Source organism: Plasmodium gonderi (genome assembly GCF_002157705.1).
Source record: "Plasmodium gonderi DNA, contig: Chr11, whole genome shotgun sequence".
NCBI classification, from domain to species: Eukaryota; Apicomplexa; class Aconoidasida; order Haemosporida; family Plasmodiidae; genus Plasmodium; species Plasmodium gonderi.
In genome coordinates, this window is record NW_021628936.1 from 1,994,099 (window position 1) to 2,013,497 (window position 19,399).

Below are 19,399 nucleotides of genomic sequence, written 5' to 3' on the forward strand. Positions count from 1 at the left end.
AAACATAACATGGCATAACGTGACATAACATGACATAACATGGCATAACATGACATAACATGGCATAACATGACATAACATGGCATAACATGACATAACATGACATAACATGACATAACATGACATAACATGACATAACATGACATAACATGACATAACATGACATAATATGACTAATAATGTGCGTCTCTGTGGAGGGGAATGCGCATTATGTAGGCATTTTTATTTTTTACCTATTTCTTTTAATCTATATTAAGGGGTGGGTCACCAAATATCCAGGTTTGATCATCAAATGGACACGCTCGTATGTTATTATTTAGCGGTTAGTCGACTGGTCGACTTGGTGATTAACCCCAAATGTAGCATGTCGACTTATTAATCAAGTGATTTATACATAAAAAAAAAAAAAAAAAAAAAAAAAAAAGATAAACTATTTTCACATTCCTACTATAGGTGAGGGAAAAAGAAAAAGATGATAACCTATTTTTACATTCCTACTATAGGTGGGCGGAAAAAATAAATAAAGAAAATGCGTGAAATTTAGTTATCAGATTTTCTTTTCTTTCGAATTATCTTACTCATAAATAAAAAAAAAAAAATTGAGAACTATGTGTAGGAAAAAAAAAAAAAAAAAAAAAATTGGAGAAATAAGTGTGGAAAAAAAAAAAAAAAAAAAAATTGGAAAAATAAATGTGGAAAAAAAAAAAAAAAAAAAAAAAAAAAAAAAAATGGGAGAAAAAAAGGGGGGAAAAAAAAAAAAAAAAAAAAGTTGGAGAAAAAAGTGTGGAAAAAAAAAAAAAAAAAAAAAAAAAAAAAAATATCCATCAACAGTCACGATGCACATTTGTATTGTGCATATATATGTAAATACATTTATATATATACATATATTCTTAAGATACCTTTGCATGTGGAGGAGAAACTGTTAGAAAAGTAGAACATCTTTGGAATATTATTTTTCACGTATATTTTATTTTATTTAATTTTTTTTTTTCTTCCCCAAAAGTAATTTAGAAGTTCTTGGGAAAAACAATTTGATGACTGCCGAGTCGCCAAAGGGAGTAATGTTTTGGGGAATTCTTCCCTGTCGACACATCAAATAATGAGCGAGGGAATTAATCGTTCAAGTAGTTGGAAAAAGAGCCAGTTATGCATTCGCCAAGAGAATCAACCAAGACAGTCAGCCAAGAAAGCACCAAAACAACAAAGTGTGTTTAATTTTTGTTCGATGAACCCGGACATGTACATCCCACATTTGACCTGCATGTATATATACTGGCTAAATGATCCCAACCCCAGTTTCGAAGAAGATTAGAAGTAGGCTTAATTTGTCAATCCATAAAAAGCCGCATTTTTTATTCAGGCAAAATTTATTACTAGATAAAGGACAAAAATGGGAACCAAAGCTAAGGAAGGGCCATCCAGAATTCGTCAAGCAGTTCGATATACTGAATCGCCAGGTTGGAAATAAAAATGTGGCACAAAGAATCTGTTTACTTATATGTACATATCCAAATTTGTGTGTCTGGGATGACAAGAAGAGAGTTGAAAAAAATGTACATTCCCTCCATGTGCAGCCAAAAAAAAAAAAAAAACAAGTTCATACATACAAAGCATCGAAATGAAAGATGCAAATATGAATTTTTTGCCTATTCAACATATACATTTCGACATTTCTTCCTTTGATATTTTTTTTTCATGTTCCCCCATATATCAAACAGGTAACCGGATTTCGCAAATATAAACCACCTGTAGTGAGAAGGGAAGAAATGAAAAGAAATTATGACATAACAAATTTTCATGAAGTGAAATCTAAATTCAGATTTGAGATAAACGGTTTTTTTGAAGGTTCGTTTGAAAAAGTGCACCTGTCATGACAATGTTTGGATCCAGATGGATCAGCTGCCTTTACTTGCATCTAGGACTATGGACACGAGGCCCCGTCATGTTATGACAATGCAATGATTTCTCCGTTTCTCCATTTTTTTTTTTTTTTGTGTACAGATGAAGGAAACGTCTTTTGCGATGAACTGTACAGAACTGCCAAGCGCATGTTCATAGTTGGGTGGATTAAATGCAGGAAGAGGTTTGCCATGGGTCATGTAAGGAATCCAAGGAGGGAGAGATAGATAAAGAAATATTGAAAGAGAGTGATAGAGAGAGAGACGGAGAGGGAAAAAAAAAAAAAAAAAAAAGAACTGTTATCTTATGTTCCAATAAAATGGAAACACAGTTCTATATATCCACATTTATGTACATTTCAAAATACATGTTTTACTTTCACATAAACAATCTACGACTTTTATTCTTTCTCCACTCCTTTTCAGTTTCAAGGTGATTCATATGCCATTTCATATTTGAGGCATTGGTTTGACATGTACTCATCACAAACGAATAAGATTGATAAATTGCGAATTTTCGATGAGAACCATGGAATATCCAATTTTGATTATTAGTAAGTGTTGTCACAATGGGGGATATTGCATAAACTTGTCTTTAATACGTTTCCCTTCCTACTTTAAGTCTTATTTTTGACATTTTCAGAGGGACGTAAAACATTTTTTTTCTCCCTTTTTTCTCCCTTTTTTCTGCCGTTTTTCTCCTTTTTTGCCCGAACTTGTAGCAACATCACGGTGGTTAAAGACTATAGAAGCCCTGCAAAGAAAAAAATGCACCTCATACAGGTAGAAATTTTGAAATGGAAACAAAAAAAAAAAAAAAAAAAAAAGAAAGAAAAAAAAAGAATAAGAAGAAGAACAACAACAACTGTACTGATCATGAAATCCATACGAGATACACACAAATCGCGTGAACGTTTCGAACCGCACTAATCCAAGTGCCCATTCAATTTTTTTAAACACCCGAATGCGGAAAAATGTCTTTTTTTTCAAAATATTTATTTTATTTTTTTTTTTTTTTGTGTATTCCAATTCTTTCACTATTAGAGTCATGAATTTTTAAAAACGAAGGCACTGTTTAATTTGAAATGAAGAATGAGAATTTGCATCATTATACAATATGTAAACATAATTGCCAGATGGAGAAGAACATCCATATAATGCATTTCCTCAACATTTGTACAGACTTGGTGGAGACTCAGTTTATATACAACCAAAGTATGTACCGGAATTTGGAGAATAGTTCATTTGGGTAAAGATCGGATTTTGTGCTGTCCATTTTGTATCATATTTTTCTCTCCTCATTTGGAAGCACACCTTTGCATAACATTATGTTTTCACCTGGATTTTTGTGGATGTTGAGTATGAAAAGGAACATATAACATTTGTTAAGAAGTTGTTAAAAGGTTTTTTAAATTATGTTTACAGTTTTATGAAGTTATGTTTACAGCCTTATGAAGTTAAGTTTGTAGCTTTATGAAGTTATGCTTACAGCTTTATTACCTTATGTTTATGACTTTATTACCTTATGTTTATGGCTTTATTAAATTATATATCTATAGCTTTTTTAAATATTTTGAAAAAACTTGTAAAATTTTGCCTCTTAAATGAATTTCTGCTCTGTGTGCATAAAAAGTAGTACTCGACAGAATACACATAGATAATGTTCCTATTGTGGTAAATTTATATCTGTACCACGAGGGAATAAAAATGAGAAAAAAAAAAAAAAAAAAAAAATTAAGCAGTTAAGTCGTGAGACAGTCAAAATGAGGGATTCATTTTATCCCACAAGTTGAAATTTTAAGATTAAAATATTTTTTGAAAAAATGGTAACACAATGGCATAACCGTCTACACATAATATAAGTTGTGCTAATTTTCCGGGTTGAAGAAAAGTTAAACACTACTGATAAAAAAAAAAAAAAATAAAATAATGATAAATAATAAAAAAAAAAAAAAACAGTACACCTTTGGGAAATACTTTTTATAAAAGAAAAAAAAAAAAAAAATGGGGATATGTGTATAAGTAAGGTACGAAAGAAAGAGGGAGAGATGAGTCAAGGAGTAAAACATACATCGGAATTAGATATAAAAATGATTTTTAGATATAAAATTGAAATAACTTTTTTCCAAAATTGGGAATGATGAGGTGTGTGTGTGTTCTAGTGTGTTTATTAATAGAAAGGGGAAAAAAAAAAAAAAAAAAAAAAAGCACACCGACGTTTATATATACTTTTATATATGAGAGTACATAAATATAATCTCAAAACCAATCGAATTGAAATATTTTGGCCTGAATCATAAGAATGGCAATAGAATTGGCAAGGGGTGAACCCGTTATGGAGAGAATAAAGGTGTAAGAAGAAGAATCGTTAGAATCTGTACATATAGATATATTACAACCAGACTTTTCAATAATTTCTTCTATTAATGATTTTCCATTTTTATTTTGTGAATCAAATGTTTCCAAATATACATCAGGCATGTTTAATTCAATGGTGTATGGTTGTGTGATAGATAATATTTTGGGTAGTGAAGAAATGGGAAAAGATTTATATATTTGTTGTAAGAACATTTTCTCTATTTTATCTTTCATGTCATTTGGATTTTTAAGTGAACTAAGTTGTTGATTATTCATGTTTGAATGATTGTTATTGGTGCTATTATTATTATTAGGTATGTTAATGTCATCGTATGGGTAATTATTCATAGGAACATGGATACCATCCTCTTTATTGTTTACATACCGATTATTGGTAAGATTATTAGAATGCTGATTTGGGTGGATGTTCGAGCGACTATCAAGACGGTTGTTGGTTGAATTAAAACCAGTGTTACCATTATGTGCCGAACTACCATAGTTATTATTTGTCATAGAGTTTGAAGAGAAGTAACGATCGTTGACGTTCATACCAATTTGATGATTGTTATTCAGAGATTTATTGGGTAATGCATTATTGTTACTGTTGTTATTATTATTATTATAGTTATTACCATTACTGTTGTTGTTATTTCCTTTTTTATTATTTGTATATTTACTATTATTTGGGTTAAAATAAGTATCATTTAGGGGAATTAATAACCCTTCCCTTGCTATGGCCGGGTTTTCGTATTCTTCTAATTTTTGTAGAACCAAGATAGAGGCTAAAATTTTGGAATCTGGTGAACCGCTAATTAAGACTAGCTTTTCATTTTCACTTTCTTTATTTTTCGCTACTTGAATTTGAGAACCTGACATTTCAGTTATATATTTTATAATTGATCCTTTTCTACCTATTAAAAAGCTAGCTGCCTTACCTGGAACTAACATACGCATTGGATGATTAATGTTTTTTTCTCTTTCTTCCATTTGTCTTACAATTAATTTTAGTGCATTAAACTTATTTTCCGCCGACCCGGATAGGGTTAAAATACGATCACATGTTTTTACATTTTCAATGTTATCAGGTGCATCCACTATTACTGCACCTGCTCCTGTTATGGTTCTTATCTCTTTTATATGACATCCAGACTTTCCTATAATCCAAGCCGTAGTTTCCACATCTAAAACAAAACGAATAACACAAGCGCTAATTTCTTTTCCAAATTTGTGCAATAGCAAATTCTTTTCTTTCGGAACCGAGAAGTTGTCATAATCATCACTGCCTATATTTTCATACGAATTATCATTTCTTTTCATGTATTTCCCTCCACTGTGGAAATGGTTATTCGTGGGACCGTAGTGATTGTTAGGTCCACCACTACCACTACCACCGTTGTGATTATTCATCATGTTGTTGTTCATATTTCCTGTTGCACTAATTGGAACATTACTGTTGTTCATAGAACCTCCTCCTGCTCCTCCAGTGTTTCCACCAGGTGCATCTACTAAGGGATTATAACCTACAGTACCAGATGGGCCATTGGAACCATTTTTTGAAACGCCTGGAAATTCATACATGGAAAGAATACCATTTTCAACAATATCCTCTAGTAGATCATAAATGATACCTATACAATCAATAATTTTTCCAATTTTTTTTGATTTAATAAATATAGCCTTATCTTTAATTCCTGGAACATCATCCTTATGAACGTTAATTTCACATTGTGATTTTTCAGATAGAGCAGCAATTTTAGATCCCTTCTGCCCGATAATGATTGGTATGGATCTAGTAGGTACAATTATAACAATCGATTCTTTTCCATCTTCTTCATGAAAATCCATAACATTTTTTGATTTTTCTAAAACTAATTCTAATGCTTTTTTTTTATTTTCTTTTTTTCCAAAAATGGTAAGTATTTTTTCAGTTGGGGGTGGGTAAACTGATACATCAAATTCTTTTTGACATTTTATGATAGCCCCGCAAGCTTTTTCAATTTCACGGACATTATTTCCCGATTTTCCAATAACAAATCCGATGGCCCTATTTGGTAAGAGAAGGCAGTAGGGGATTCTCATTTCTGTAGTTATCCCACTACTACCAGAATAATTTATTCTATCATCATTGTCGTTATACTTGTCGTTATATCCATCGTTATAGTTATCGTTATAGCCATCGTTATAGCTATCGTTATAATTACCATTATCATCATCATTATAACTTCCGAATGACCTGTTGCTACTAGCACTCTCATTTCGTGGTCTTTTAAATGTATTTTCCTCCTCACTATTGTTGCTTATTTCTCCTTCATGGTTGGCATGCGTGTAAGACCTCTTTTGTTTTATCATTTTTGCCTTTATATATATATATATATATATTTTTTTTTTTTTGGGAAATGAGTTCCCCCCACCCACACAACACACACAACTCGGAAAAAAAAAGAAAAAGAAAAAAAAAAAAAAAACGTTATTTCGATCGTGTGTAACAATTGGAATAATGGTCTATTCGTGTATATTTTTGAGTATCTATCCAAACGTGCCTTAAATTTCGATTTTTTTTTTATTTTATTATTTTATTTTTGTGTGTGCATATATAATTCCAATGCTTATACTCGTGCAGGAAAAAAAAATGAAAAAAACAAAAATTATAGGAACAACATAAAAAATAATAAATAGGAATGTAGGGTAAGAATGAATAAACAGAATAATATATACAATACAAATCTATAGATGGAGGTGTGGTGAGTGTGCCTGTGTGCATGTACGGCTAGAGGGGGGGAGGCGGGGAGTGATACATATGCATCGTAATTTTGGGATAAAAGCAAATTAACCGACTCACTCAAACCTTTTGGGGAATTTTTTTTTTGCCTACTAACACGGGAAATGAAATAACAGCTGCCTAAAGAAACGTTTCTCGTTCGGTCTCTCTTGAGAATTTTTGGAATTTTTCCTTCGAACAGGTAGGGGAGAGGTGATATATTAAACAGTAGTGTCCCTATTTTGTTAAACACTTATATAAATATATACACAATCCTGGAGCTATATATATACCCAATTCTTGTATTAGAATTAAACCACAATTATGCACTAATCCTTACGACGACACTTGCATTTATACGCTGACAATTGTTTTGTTCCTGTAATACCTACGAAAGTATATGTTCATATGATATACCTTTTTTTTTTTTTTTTTTTTTTTTCCCTACATGTATTCCCTTTGATGATAAATCCCTTATTCGAAAACAAATTCCTTGATATGTGTGCACAAAAATTTTCAGGAACAATAGTATAATATGTCGAAAAAAAGAGATGTTTAATATATGTAGATTCGCGTAAACATGAAATTACTTGATGATGATGTGCGTGCATGTATATATATATATATATATATATATATATATATATATACACGAAAAACACAACAAAAGTTATGCACGTGCGTATATTCGTTACATGTACCAATATGCTGCCGTGTATTCGTGGGAACGAAGCACATGTGATTGGCGTATGCACTATCCACCTTTTTCTCCTCCTTTCCTTTCTTTTTATTTTTCTTATTATTTTTCTTTTTCCTTTTATTTTACTCTAAATGTAGCTAACCGGTGAAATTGAGCTGGAAAGAATGTAAAGCTGAAATGCAAAAAAATCAAAGCAGAAGGGGAAATGCGTCGAAATTAATGGAACATACATGAAAAAGAAGGGGTAAAGATGGCGAAAAGATAGACGTAATATGATAGACAAGAACATATAAGAAAACGCCTATGTAAAATTGGGCGTAATGATGATGAAAAAGTTGACGAAAAAACTGGGAATTTTATAACAAGTAAGAAACAAATTCCCTCAATTAAACCCCTAATGGATGTACATTAATTACATAAGAGTTCAGAAAAAATATATACATATATATATGTATGCATATATGTGTGTGCACATATACACATATAAGTGTAAAAACAAATATGCATACGCATATTCCTCCAAAGCAAAGGTACGGTACGTACATTAAAATCCTCTCATCAAATGTATGTGATTTGTAAATGCGTTTTACATATACGTGTGGTACGCGTAGGTTATATTTTTGTTTTTATATATTGATACATACAATTTCACACAGCTGTTTTGTTTCATGTTTTCGTAAACTTATGCATGTGCATATATATATATATATATATATATACATACATACATATATTTACTTATTTATTCATTCATGCCGTGGTACTCAATTTATCTCCTGAAAATACACTTAGTCCTTCATCAATTGCTTACATTTATTAACATTGGGGTGGAGTTTTATATGTACCCATTTATTATTTATTCTCTTTTCCTCAAAAAAAAAAAAAAAAAAAAAAAAAAAAATGCATGCTACTCTTCTCTCTCTCTACTGCGTTTGCTAACATACAACAGGAGGAACTATTTATTTTTTTTTTTTTTCTTTTTTCTTCGAGATTTTCATACAAAGGAAAATGTTCTATTTCGTTGAAATGAATAATAAACAAAATCTTCCATTTGAATGCAGACGTATAAATGTTAAATATGTTATATATGTATTATATATATGTACAGCGTGATTATGGGGGGTTGGAAAGTCCCTTTTTTTTAAGGGGAACAATAATTATACTAATATATGTGATAAAAAGAAAAATGAACATGAGCAAAACGTGATAAATATATAAAAAATGACACATTCTCATAAAGCCGTTTATTACATAATATTTTTTTTAATTTATTTATTTTTTTTATTTTTTTTTTTATGCTTCACTCAATCATAATGTTTTTCACTTCAACTTATGTAATTTATGTGTTTTATAAAAAAAATAAAAAGAAGAGGTATTTGTATGGTATAGCATTTACGCTTAAAAAAAAAAAAAAAAAAAAAAAAAATTGAATAGATGAGATGAGATAAAAATTGTACTATAAAGAATGAAGATGAGAATTTAATATAAAACTATTTTTTTTTTTTTTATGCTGAATTGGTCAAATCGGTAGGGAGGTAAGAAAATTAAAAAAATATATGTGTTTCATATATAATAAATAGGAATAAATGGTATATAAAATGTATATACGTTTTTTCGCCCTCGTTTGAGTATGTTTTTTTTTTTTTTTTTTTTTTTTTTTTTTTTTATTCATAAATTTTTTACTTTGCATGTATATTAAATTACAGTTGGGTTCATTCCTCATATGTTTAACTTGTTTAAACTAATTTATTTTCGTTTACATTTTTATTTTTGCGCGCGTAAAAAAAAGTTCTATATTTCATATATTTATGTACTGTACTCGTGCCATGTATTTTTTTACTTATGTATATACATTATATACATGTAAATGGTAATTATTTTTTTTTTTATTGCATTATTTATTTTATTTTTTTTGCCTCGTTTTTATAATTGTTTATTTTTATTTTATTTTTGTTTTTCGTCCACCAAGATTTCTCAAAATTGTTGAAGCACGCATATGATATTGCAAAAAAAAAAAAAAAATAAAATAATATGGGGCAATTAAAAAATGCATCCACTTAAGTACGTATTTATTATACATAATATGGAATAGAGTATGTATGTATGTATGTATGTATGTATATATATATACATGTACTTATGTATAGCATGTTTTCGCACGCAAGCATATGTAATAAATAAGAACTGTGTATATATAATGATGGGGGGAGGTGGGACATCCCGCTCATGACGGAAAAAGTAAAATAATATATGATGCTTCAATTGTTGCGCATACGTTTTTGTGCACATATTTTTATTGTAATATATATATATATATATATATATATATATATATATATATATATATTACTCATGGATTGAGTATAATATATAATGTTTTATTTTTTATATGTACCATTTTTTACGCAATTTTCACCCCACCATGCGCTATAGTTTTGTGAAGCAAAATTCTGCTTGTTGCAGCACTTGTGGGGGGGGTATACATATTATTATATATACACATAATATATGTATATATAAATATTACACGATTATTACGTATTCATTTTCACTATGCACTTTTGTACATAGTGCGTAAAAATAATAATATACAATATGGGGGTATAATACTCAAACATATGGCTGGTTAATGATTAATGTGCTCCGTACACTTGTAACCTTTTTTTTTTTTTTTTTTTTTTTTTTACGTCCTTTTTAGAAGACATTAGATAATTACATATATCTTCAAATAAAAAAAATAAATAAATAAATAAAATAAAAATAAAATTTAATTATATGTAAATATTATATATATTATATGTATTATAAGTATTATATGTATATTAGATATATGCATGCGCGAATGCAATATACAACGAATAAAACAGTGACTGTCACAGATTATGGCTAGGAAACAGAGAAGTATGCATAATCAACATGGTTATCCTTTACACGTGTGTTATATACATAACAGACACATTATATACTAACACATTCATTGCCAGAATTTTTCATTTAAATATATGCTCAATTATTATTTGTGAAGTTTAATATACCATGGCAAGGTTTCCGTTTTGTTACCACACCTCACCTTTGATGAATATTCATTTATTGAAAAATTAAAAAAGAAAAAAAATGAAAAAGACACTTTAAAAAAAAATATAAACCATAGGATATACAACCCAATGGTTAAATTAAAATATATTTTTAATTAACAAAAAAATCTGTTTAATTTGCAAAAAAATAAAATTTAACGAATATAAAATTTTAAAGGGGGGAAAAAAAAAAAAGAACGATTTGTTTTTATGAAGGCAGAGACAATATGCTGACTCTATTTGTTAAATTCTTTGCTAGTAAAAATGTAGACATGCAAAAATTCAATTGATCTTTTTGGTAAGAGACAAAAGAAAGTGTAGTCCAAAAGGTTTTCGTTATTTAATTCGCCTTTTTTTTTTTTTTTTTTTTTTTTGTAAATCGATTAAAAATTTATGTTAGCCACGTGTCACTGAAGTGTTTTGGACAGGACGCGTTTATTATATATAAGTGTTGGACAATGGTAGCTGACCCCCTATTTTCAGCAATCATTATCATGCATCCGTATGTATAGCTATACTATATATGGGCATATGTAAAATCTGAATACGCACCCAGAAAGATGTAGAGTCTACAATAGCATAAAACGAAGCATAGGTTCTTGTAACGTGTTAGCTAAAGGTAATTCCAAGTGTATTTTTTTTATTTCTTTTTATTCAATTTTTCTAAACGTAAAAATTGCATGCCCACATATTTCTGTTACAATATTCCTAAGTTTTTCGTTACATGAATGCTTTTTATTTTTCGCAAAAAAGGGGAAAAAAAAAAATAATAAAATAAATTAAATTAATCAAATCAATTAAACATGATAAATTAATTAAGGCGCTTAAACCAATTAAATAATGTTTTCATTTCCGTTCTTCAAAATGGGGGCTGTATGGTGGAACTTCCAAAAAAAAAAACTAAAAGAAAATCCGTTGATGCAGAAGGAGGCGCAGTAACGCAATTTCACATGTCTGCAGTTTATTATGTAAACAGTTGTGGTGCTCGTTCCTGTTAAGCAAAAATCTGTTTTAGTGGATTACTATATCTGTCACCGTTTCCACTCTTTACAAATGCACTAATAAAATGAGTAAGGGTACATATAAGCCAACAAACTACCACGTTGTATATTCCAAGTATCACCCTGGGCTATGACAACTCCCTATTGTATTTGTTAATCGTTTGTCTTAATATATTCATGAACTTGACATCCGTTTTGTAGTCATACGTCTTTTTGAGGGCCTCCTGAGGTGGCGTGTCTAATGGGTTTTCCTCGACGTCCTCAAAGTCATCCTCTTTATTTGTCTTAGAAGGCCAAGGAATGACAATTCCCGATTTTTTTGATATTCGTATAATCTGATTATCATCTGTGTACCTAATGCACACTTTCGTATTTGTTTTTAAAAAATCATCTATCAACTGTACATTTGAATAATGAATTTTTTTTTCAATATAAACAAATTTATTATCGAGATATATTTTTCTTAAATTACATCCTTTTACCTTAACCATATTTCTAAATTTATCACAACTTAATACCTCTCCTACTTTGCCCTTATCCTTTCCTGATATCACCTTAACTTCATCTCCCTTATTAATTTTCCATAGCTTAATAATATTCCTAGGTTTAACTATTTTGTGATTTCTTACTTGAACATTTTTCAAAAAGTAACAATTGAATCTGTTAAAAAGGAGTTCATTAATGTTTCTCGAAAAGCTGTGGCAAAACATTTTTCATTTTTACACAATATATGCTCTTTCATACCTATGTATTCGGTAAAAAAGGAAAAAGAAAAAGAGGCGGAGAGGAAAAATCTAAGTGGCGTCTGATGATATGGTCATATGTGTAATAATATAGCGGTTATTTTTCATATATAGTTAATAACATAATGATTCAATATGTTCAACGTTTTCTATCCTATTTTTTGCGGTTCTCTTTTCTTTAAATGTTTAGCTGAGTTTAATTTAATTTAATCGAGTTGAATTGGATTTAATTTTATTTTATTTTTTTTTTTTTTTTTGTTCATATTTTTTTGAAAATACCGTTAAAAACACCTGATTGTGTCAGGCAAAATTAAGCACTGTGGAGGATAGCAAAGAAATTGACTTGTAAATGCAGAAATATAATCGGAAAACTCATACACAAAAAAAGCATATATAAATATATGCTCTAGCATATTCCTACATATGTGCATCATAAAACATATATAGGGCAACTGAAATAAAGCTTCATTGAGGCACCGTTGCTCGAGTATGCTAAACATATTCTTGTAATGTGTTCGTAAAAAATAAAAAGAAAAGAAAAAAAAATAAAAAAATAAAAGAAGGAAAATCTGATTAAATGAGTCACAGTGTTGCAATTTAAAAGTTGTTCCGGAAGAAATGGATAAATTGAAGAACCTGCTTTTTGTAAAAAACGGGAATTTTTCGGTAATTCTAAATTTGCAGTAAAAAGAGAGAGAGTTCATAAATCAGAGTGGAGATACATGATGTCATTTCTATTACCATATCCCGGTTGATAGAAGTGGGTTGTAAGCATACCGATATGCGTAGGTGTGTTGCTTCCCCTATTCGTGGATGTGGAAATATGTAGAAATGTGCTTAAATATGTATACATGTACATGTAAGTATTTGTATATGTGTATACACAATATCAACACCAGTAGGTATCAATTGAAACGTCAGTGAGACACCTCGTTTTCCCTTGCACACACTTCAGAACGCACAGGTCAAGGTTCTGGCCTTCACATCACTAAGCATGCTTGTGCTAATGGTTACAGGTGATGGTCTACAGACACCCCTTGGTTACATAAAAAATGTCAAGAGAGACATTAAAAAAGAAGCACAAGAATCTGAGGAATCTATGGAAAAGAAGCTCCTAAAGGAATTGGGACATACTACGTAATTTTGAAAAGTCGTTCATTTTTAAATTATATGTTGAAATGCACTACTTCATGGGGATATACACCAGTTACCCCCATGTGACCTTATCCATTGTGTGCGCTATTTTGTGCCTATATATTACTTTTTAACTTTTCTTAATTTTTTATTTTCCCCTCCTTTTTAAGCTATAATGAATGGAAGAAGGCTGGTATCATTCCTTCAGACGATGAGAAAAAGTGAACAACGAGAGGCTGAAGTTTCCATTTTGTTACATAATGTGTAACACTCCATTTAAAGAGAGTTATAAATCAAAGATTTCTTTAAGATTAACGCTTTTTGAGTAAGTTATCATTTGTTATGATATATTAAAATTTCATATGCAAAAAAAAAAAAAAAAAAAAAGTCATTTAATATGTGTCTCAATATATTTTCATATTAATGGAAAAAGGACATTCAAATATTAGCTCCTAATATTGCTTATTTTCACTTAAAAAAATACACATTTTTTTTAAATAAAAATTATTACCTTTCCTCCACAAATTATAAAAGTTTAACATAAAGGGGAAAAAATAAAAAAAAAATGCTAACCGGAATCAGTGAAGAAAACGTTGTAAATTTGTAAAAATAACAATACAACATTTGCTACAGTTTTTTTTTTTTTTTTTTTTTTTTTTTTTTTTTTTTTCATCTCGTTATATTATTAGCGCGATATCGTGGCGTAAAATCTGTCAAATGTTGGTAAATTCTCGGAACTACACTGCCCCAAGTGCTGCTTCGTTTTCAATTTCATGAGGCACAGAAAAAATGCTTTCAAAAAAATATAGGACCCTTGTGGATAGATTATCTAATCTGGTACATGGGACAAGAACATGTAGATGCTTGATCAGCAATGTGATTGTAAAAAACCAAAGAAGTAAGCCAAAGAACATTGATAATGTGAGTAGAAATAATAGAAGGAAGAGTAATAAATGTGAAGAGAAAAAGAGAATAATAAGCAAACATGACAATGTTAAAACAGAGTGTTATAGGGATTACCACAAAGTGAAGGAAGAAGAAAAAGGTAAAAGGACAATAACGAAACTATGTGAATTGTTAAATGATAATTTAAAGAACGAAAAATATGACAAATATGAAAAGAATTTAAATTATGGATTATCTATTGCAGCAAATCCGATAGAATTATCCCAATTAATTAATGTAATTTGTAAAGGAAAATATTACAAGAAGGAGATTATTAATATATATTCCAAGCTGATTGATAAAATTTCGAGAATATTTGAAAATATCCCAGTTAGGAGTATAAGTCTAATTTTGAATAGTATGCTAAAGACAGATAAGTATAACGAGAATTTTTTGCTTTTATTTTTTAAAAATATTGACCACATTTTGGATCAAAGTAATGCTATAGATCTGTCCATTTTGTATCATTTTTACGTGAATGCATTTGATCGGATAGGTCAGTCAGATCAGTCCGATCAGTTATCTACACTTCCCTCGCACGGCACGCAGAATGGAATCATACTAAATTCATTTTTGAGAAAACTGTACGACACTGTGCCGTTTATGCAGATCCATGGAATATCATCTGTACTAAGATCTAACAAGAAGTTGGTAATGCAATTGACGATGACGAAGGTTTCGGATGGAAAAGAACTATTTCAAGGAAATTCCAATGAGGGTATTGGATTTGCTGAGGTGAAAGGTGTTGAAGGATCTAAGGATGCACATCTGGTTCACCAGTGGATGAAGCAGCTACGTGGGGACAGCACAGAGAGAGAAATAAACCGATATAGTGAACATCTCAATGAAAAAAATTTAGGACTAATTGCACAAATTAACACACTTTTGAATAATACCTTTTACATAAAAATAATGCAAGCGAATACACAGCAACTGTGTAACATATTGGAGGATTTAGAATATTTCGACTTAATTGATAATAATTGTTATTATGATGTTTTGCACAATTTAAAAAATTCAAAAAATTTGAATCAGCTGAAAGATATCGATTTTGTAAATATTTTAAATACTATAAAAAGAAGAAATATAAAATATAATAATTTATTCCCCCTTTGTTATTTTTCTTTTTTATTTGATTCGTTGAAAACAGAGGATTTGTCTCGTTTTGAATATAACCATTTAGGAGAGCTAGCTAAAATTTTATATTACTTTAAAAAAATGTATCATATCAATTTTTGTATGAACAAAATAGAAGTGTTTTTAGACAAAAGAGACACCAGCTTGATAGATTCACTTTCGACTAAAATTTACTTGTTTTATGAGCTTTGTGCGATTAATAAGAGTACAGAAGTGGCAAGTTCATTGAGAGGAAAATTATTTATCTCTATAATGCAACTTTTATTTAAGGAAAAACAGAAAAGTGAAATCCGATATAATGGAGGAGGGAATAATTTTCCGGGAGTTGGTCCGGGATCACATGCATTGAGAACCTGTACTTCTAGAAGTGGTAGCAGAAATAGGAGTAATAACAAGCTACCAATGGACGAATCTCTCCTTTTAATCAAATCTGTTGAGAGACTAATAGAAAGGAAGGAGGAATGCTCAAGGGTGTGGGGTGATGCGGATTATATAAAAAGAAGAGATTTCTTTTTACTTAATTGCGATGAAAACGATTGTCCTGAATTTGAAAATCTGGATAAGTACATCCAAATTATTTTACACAAGATTTTGCTATTGGGAAAAGTGAGATATGAGAACTTTTTCGTTTTTTTGCATCTTATAAAGATTTGCTTAATATGTTCATTGCACTTTTCTATTAAGGATATTTTGCTACTTTTGAGAGGTTTTAATCGTTGTATTTATTTCATTACAAAGGAAAATTATATTCTTTTTGAGAATACATTAAACTATTTAAGCGCTTTAACCATATTACAATACTCCCTGTCTTTGAGGAGGAAGGATTCGAATTGTTACAAGAATTATATGATCAACTTTTTGAACCGATCGAGGGTTTTTTTCAAGTGTAAAAATGGTGTAAGATTTTCAAACGAGGTAGATATGGGTAAAACATGGTTGAAGGGGCTGAATGGGTCTAGTGAGATGAAGGGGCCGAATGGGTTGAATCAGCTTAGTGAGATGAAAGAACCTAATGGGCTTCGTGAGATTTATCAGCAGATAGAGCGAGTGATGGAGGTTAACTGGGCGTACTTGAATGAGTTAAGTTCAGTGGAAGCGTCGAGTGTCCGAAGTAACGAATGGCTAGTTAATACACACATGGATGATGATTGTGAAGAGAAACGTATGAACATTTCAAACTTTAAGCGGACAAGAATAAGCGCAATAGAATGTTGTAATTTATTATTTTACTTGGAAAAGTTAAACTATATGAACAAAGGACTAATTGAAATAATTTTATCAAATATATATGAAAATATATATTCATTAAAAAATGAGCATATACTTAAAATGGTAAGTGGACTTAGTATAATTAGAAACATTGACAGAGAATTTAGTTGCTTCAATTCTGTTTTTAAAAAGGTTTTATTTAAATTCATGTTATCTCATAAACTGAGTGCAAAAAATGATGAACAGAAGATGGAAGAGACGATTAAGTTGCTTTACCTAATCAGTAAGTTACAAATACAACATAAAAGCAGGAACCTTTTCGTAAGAAAATATATATTACTCTCTTTGGAGAGCAAAATTGGGATGTATAAACTAGGGGAAAATCATATGCAGTTATTGTTTAAGACTTTTAAAAATATGTATCCTTATCGTTATGCAACATTGGTAGAGTGCTGCTTGAAGGAGATTTCCCAGATGTTGAAAAATAAAGAAACAGAAAAAATGGAGGAAATGCAAAAACTTTTACCACTATCATTTCTGAAGATGTATTTCACTGTGATACCAATTTTAATAAACCCGGTTACAAACATTCACTGCAGCATGAACGATATGTACATACAGACAAGCCAAGTGATGTTCGACATGGTATATGAGCAGATAAAATTTGAGGATACTTTAAAAAAGGAGTTCATTCCTGTTATAATAAATTTCGTGAATTTATCATTTCGATTTATTCCCTTTAAGAATAAGTATCCCAATTTAATTTTGGACATTTTCAAAATGAAAGAATTGCTGTCTGATAATCAATTTTGTCTCTTTTTACTGAACGTGAAATTTTTTGCTACTAACTTTGGTGCATCGAACAGTTGCAGTGTTGTTAGCATGTGGGATGTGGGAGGCGAAGTGGAGGAAACAGCTGAAGTGGAGGAAGCAGCTGAAGTGAAGGAAGCAGCTGAAGTGAAGGAAGCAGCTGAAGTGGAGGAAAAAGTTGAATCTCTGATTCGTAAAGCATGCAAATATGTAGAATACCATACCGAGGACATGCAACATATGGTGGATAAGGACCCAAGGGGAAGGGGAAAAAAAAAAGAAAAAAAAATTTCAGCGAAGGAAGTATCGTCGCATGATTTCAGTTTTAACAAAAAAAAATTAGTCCTTTTGGACACAGATGATGATAATGAAATGGAGATAATTTCGAGGGAATACAACCAGATAGATGTAGACAGTGTATATACAAGAAGAGATCAAATTGGGAAGAAAAAAGTGTTATACCTCGGTTCTGAGGGTGAAGGTGGTAATCACGATACAATAAGTTGTTATGACGAATCAGATGTGCGATCTGAGGAATGTAACAAGCGAAGCAAAAGCGCCTTGTTCGAATTCGAAATTATTTTGAAAAAATATGGTTTCTGTCAAAACAGCGAGAAGAGCCAAATTGAAATTTCAAAAAATGTTAAAATACTCACATTTGATATTAAATATATGGACTTGAAAAAAAGAATTATATTTGAATTTTTAGAGGAACAAGCATATTTTAAAGAACCTGATGATGTATCAATCGAGATATTGCCCTTTGTGTATCTTCGTTTATTTTTTTTAAAAAAATTAAAGTATAACATAATGATTATGCCGTTTTATGAATGGCATAAATGCAATGGGCGTCTTGAAAAGGTAAATGTTATATTTCAGAAGCTCTTAAATCTTACGACTGAAGACGATCGTTCATATTTGCATGAAATGGGTAAGTCTCGTATTTTTTCAACCATTGGTCTTTACGAATTAGAAGAAAGAACAATGAGGAGGGAGTTTAATTAGGGGTGGGGGTGGTTCCTAGGGCTACTTAACGATAAGTCCCATATGTGTTACACATGATTATAGGGCCACACTTTGTCGAACAAGGAAAAATGGATATTATTTACAATAATAAATAATACAACCCTGCATTCTATATTGCAGCACATTTTTGTAAAAAGGTTTGTTCGATTATTTTTAAGTGTAGTTTACCTCCCACTCTCTACTCATACTTGTTGGATTTTTTTTTTTTCTTATTTTGATAAGAAGCACTTTTGGAAATTCGATTGATTCATAAGGAGTTGAGAATTTGAGGAATGTTCCACCCACCATTTGGCTCTGTAGTTTTTTTTTTTTTTTTTTTTTTTTTTTTTTTTTTTTCCATATGTAAAAAATATTTGTTCACCATCCTATATGTTTTACATATATGTGTACATGTATATATTTATTTGTATTTGTATTTGTATTTTTTTTTTTTTTTTTTTTTTTTTTTTTGGTTTTTTTGTTTCCTCCACTGTTTTTTAAACACACATAAACTTTTTCAACAACTATAAAAGGTTTTAAAAAGTCAATAAAACTTATCAGTCTCGTACGAATGAAAAAAAAATGAGCGAATCGAAGAATTAAGGGTTTTTTTTTTTTTTTTTT

The 19,399-nt window shown here is 30.2% G+C and overlaps 5 protein-coding genes across 5 annotated transcripts; 3 read left to right on the plus strand and 2 right to left on the minus strand.

Annotated features, from left to right (window-relative positions):
* Positions 1–1,283: 1,283 nt before the first annotated feature.
* PGO_114220 (hypothetical protein, conserved) lies at positions 1,284–2,990 on the plus strand (the record flags this gene model as incomplete). Its single annotated transcript, XM_028688756.1, has 6 exons — positions 1,284–1,460; positions 1,722–1,848; positions 2,005–2,102; positions 2,328–2,455; positions 2,624–2,684; positions 2,946–2,990. The coding sequence occupies 6 exons, from the start codon at positions 1,284–1,286 to the stop codon at positions 2,988–2,990; spliced, it is 636 nt and encodes a 211-aa protein (XP_028544557.1).
* A 1,170-nt stretch (positions 2,991–4,160) lies between these two features.
* On the minus strand, positions 4,161–6,608 carry PGO_114230 (RNA-binding protein; the record flags this gene model as incomplete). Its single annotated transcript, XM_028688757.1, has 1 exon — positions 4,161–6,608. The coding sequence occupies one exon, from the start codon at positions 6,606–6,608 to the stop codon at positions 4,161–4,163; it is 2,448 nt and encodes an 815-aa protein (XP_028544558.1).
* Positions 6,609–11,920: 5,312 nt separating this feature from the next.
* On the minus strand, positions 11,921–12,502 carry PGO_114240 (50S ribosomal protein L24; the record flags this gene model as incomplete). The annotated part of the gene is made up of 1 exon (XM_028688758.1): positions 11,921–12,502. The coding sequence occupies one exon, from the start codon at positions 12,500–12,502 to the stop codon at positions 11,921–11,923; it is 582 nt and encodes a 193-aa protein (XP_028544559.1).
* A 651-nt stretch (positions 12,503–13,153) lies between these two features.
* On the plus strand, positions 13,154–13,894 carry PGO_114250 (hypothetical protein, conserved; the record flags this gene model as incomplete). The annotated part of the gene is made up of 3 exons (XM_028688759.1): positions 13,154–13,201; positions 13,491–13,672; positions 13,840–13,894. The coding sequence occupies 3 exons, from the start codon at positions 13,154–13,156 to the stop codon at positions 13,892–13,894; spliced, it is 285 nt and encodes a 94-aa protein (XP_028544560.1).
* A 564-nt stretch (positions 13,895–14,458) lies between these two features.
* PGO_114260 (RAP protein) lies at positions 14,459–18,775 on the plus strand (the record flags this gene model as incomplete). The annotated part of the gene is made up of 1 exon (XM_028688760.1): positions 14,459–18,775. One exon carries the CDS (start codon positions 14,459–14,461, stop codon positions 18,773–18,775), a length of 4,317 nt encoding a protein of 1,438 aa, XP_028544561.1.
* Positions 18,776–19,399: the final 624 nt, after the last annotated feature.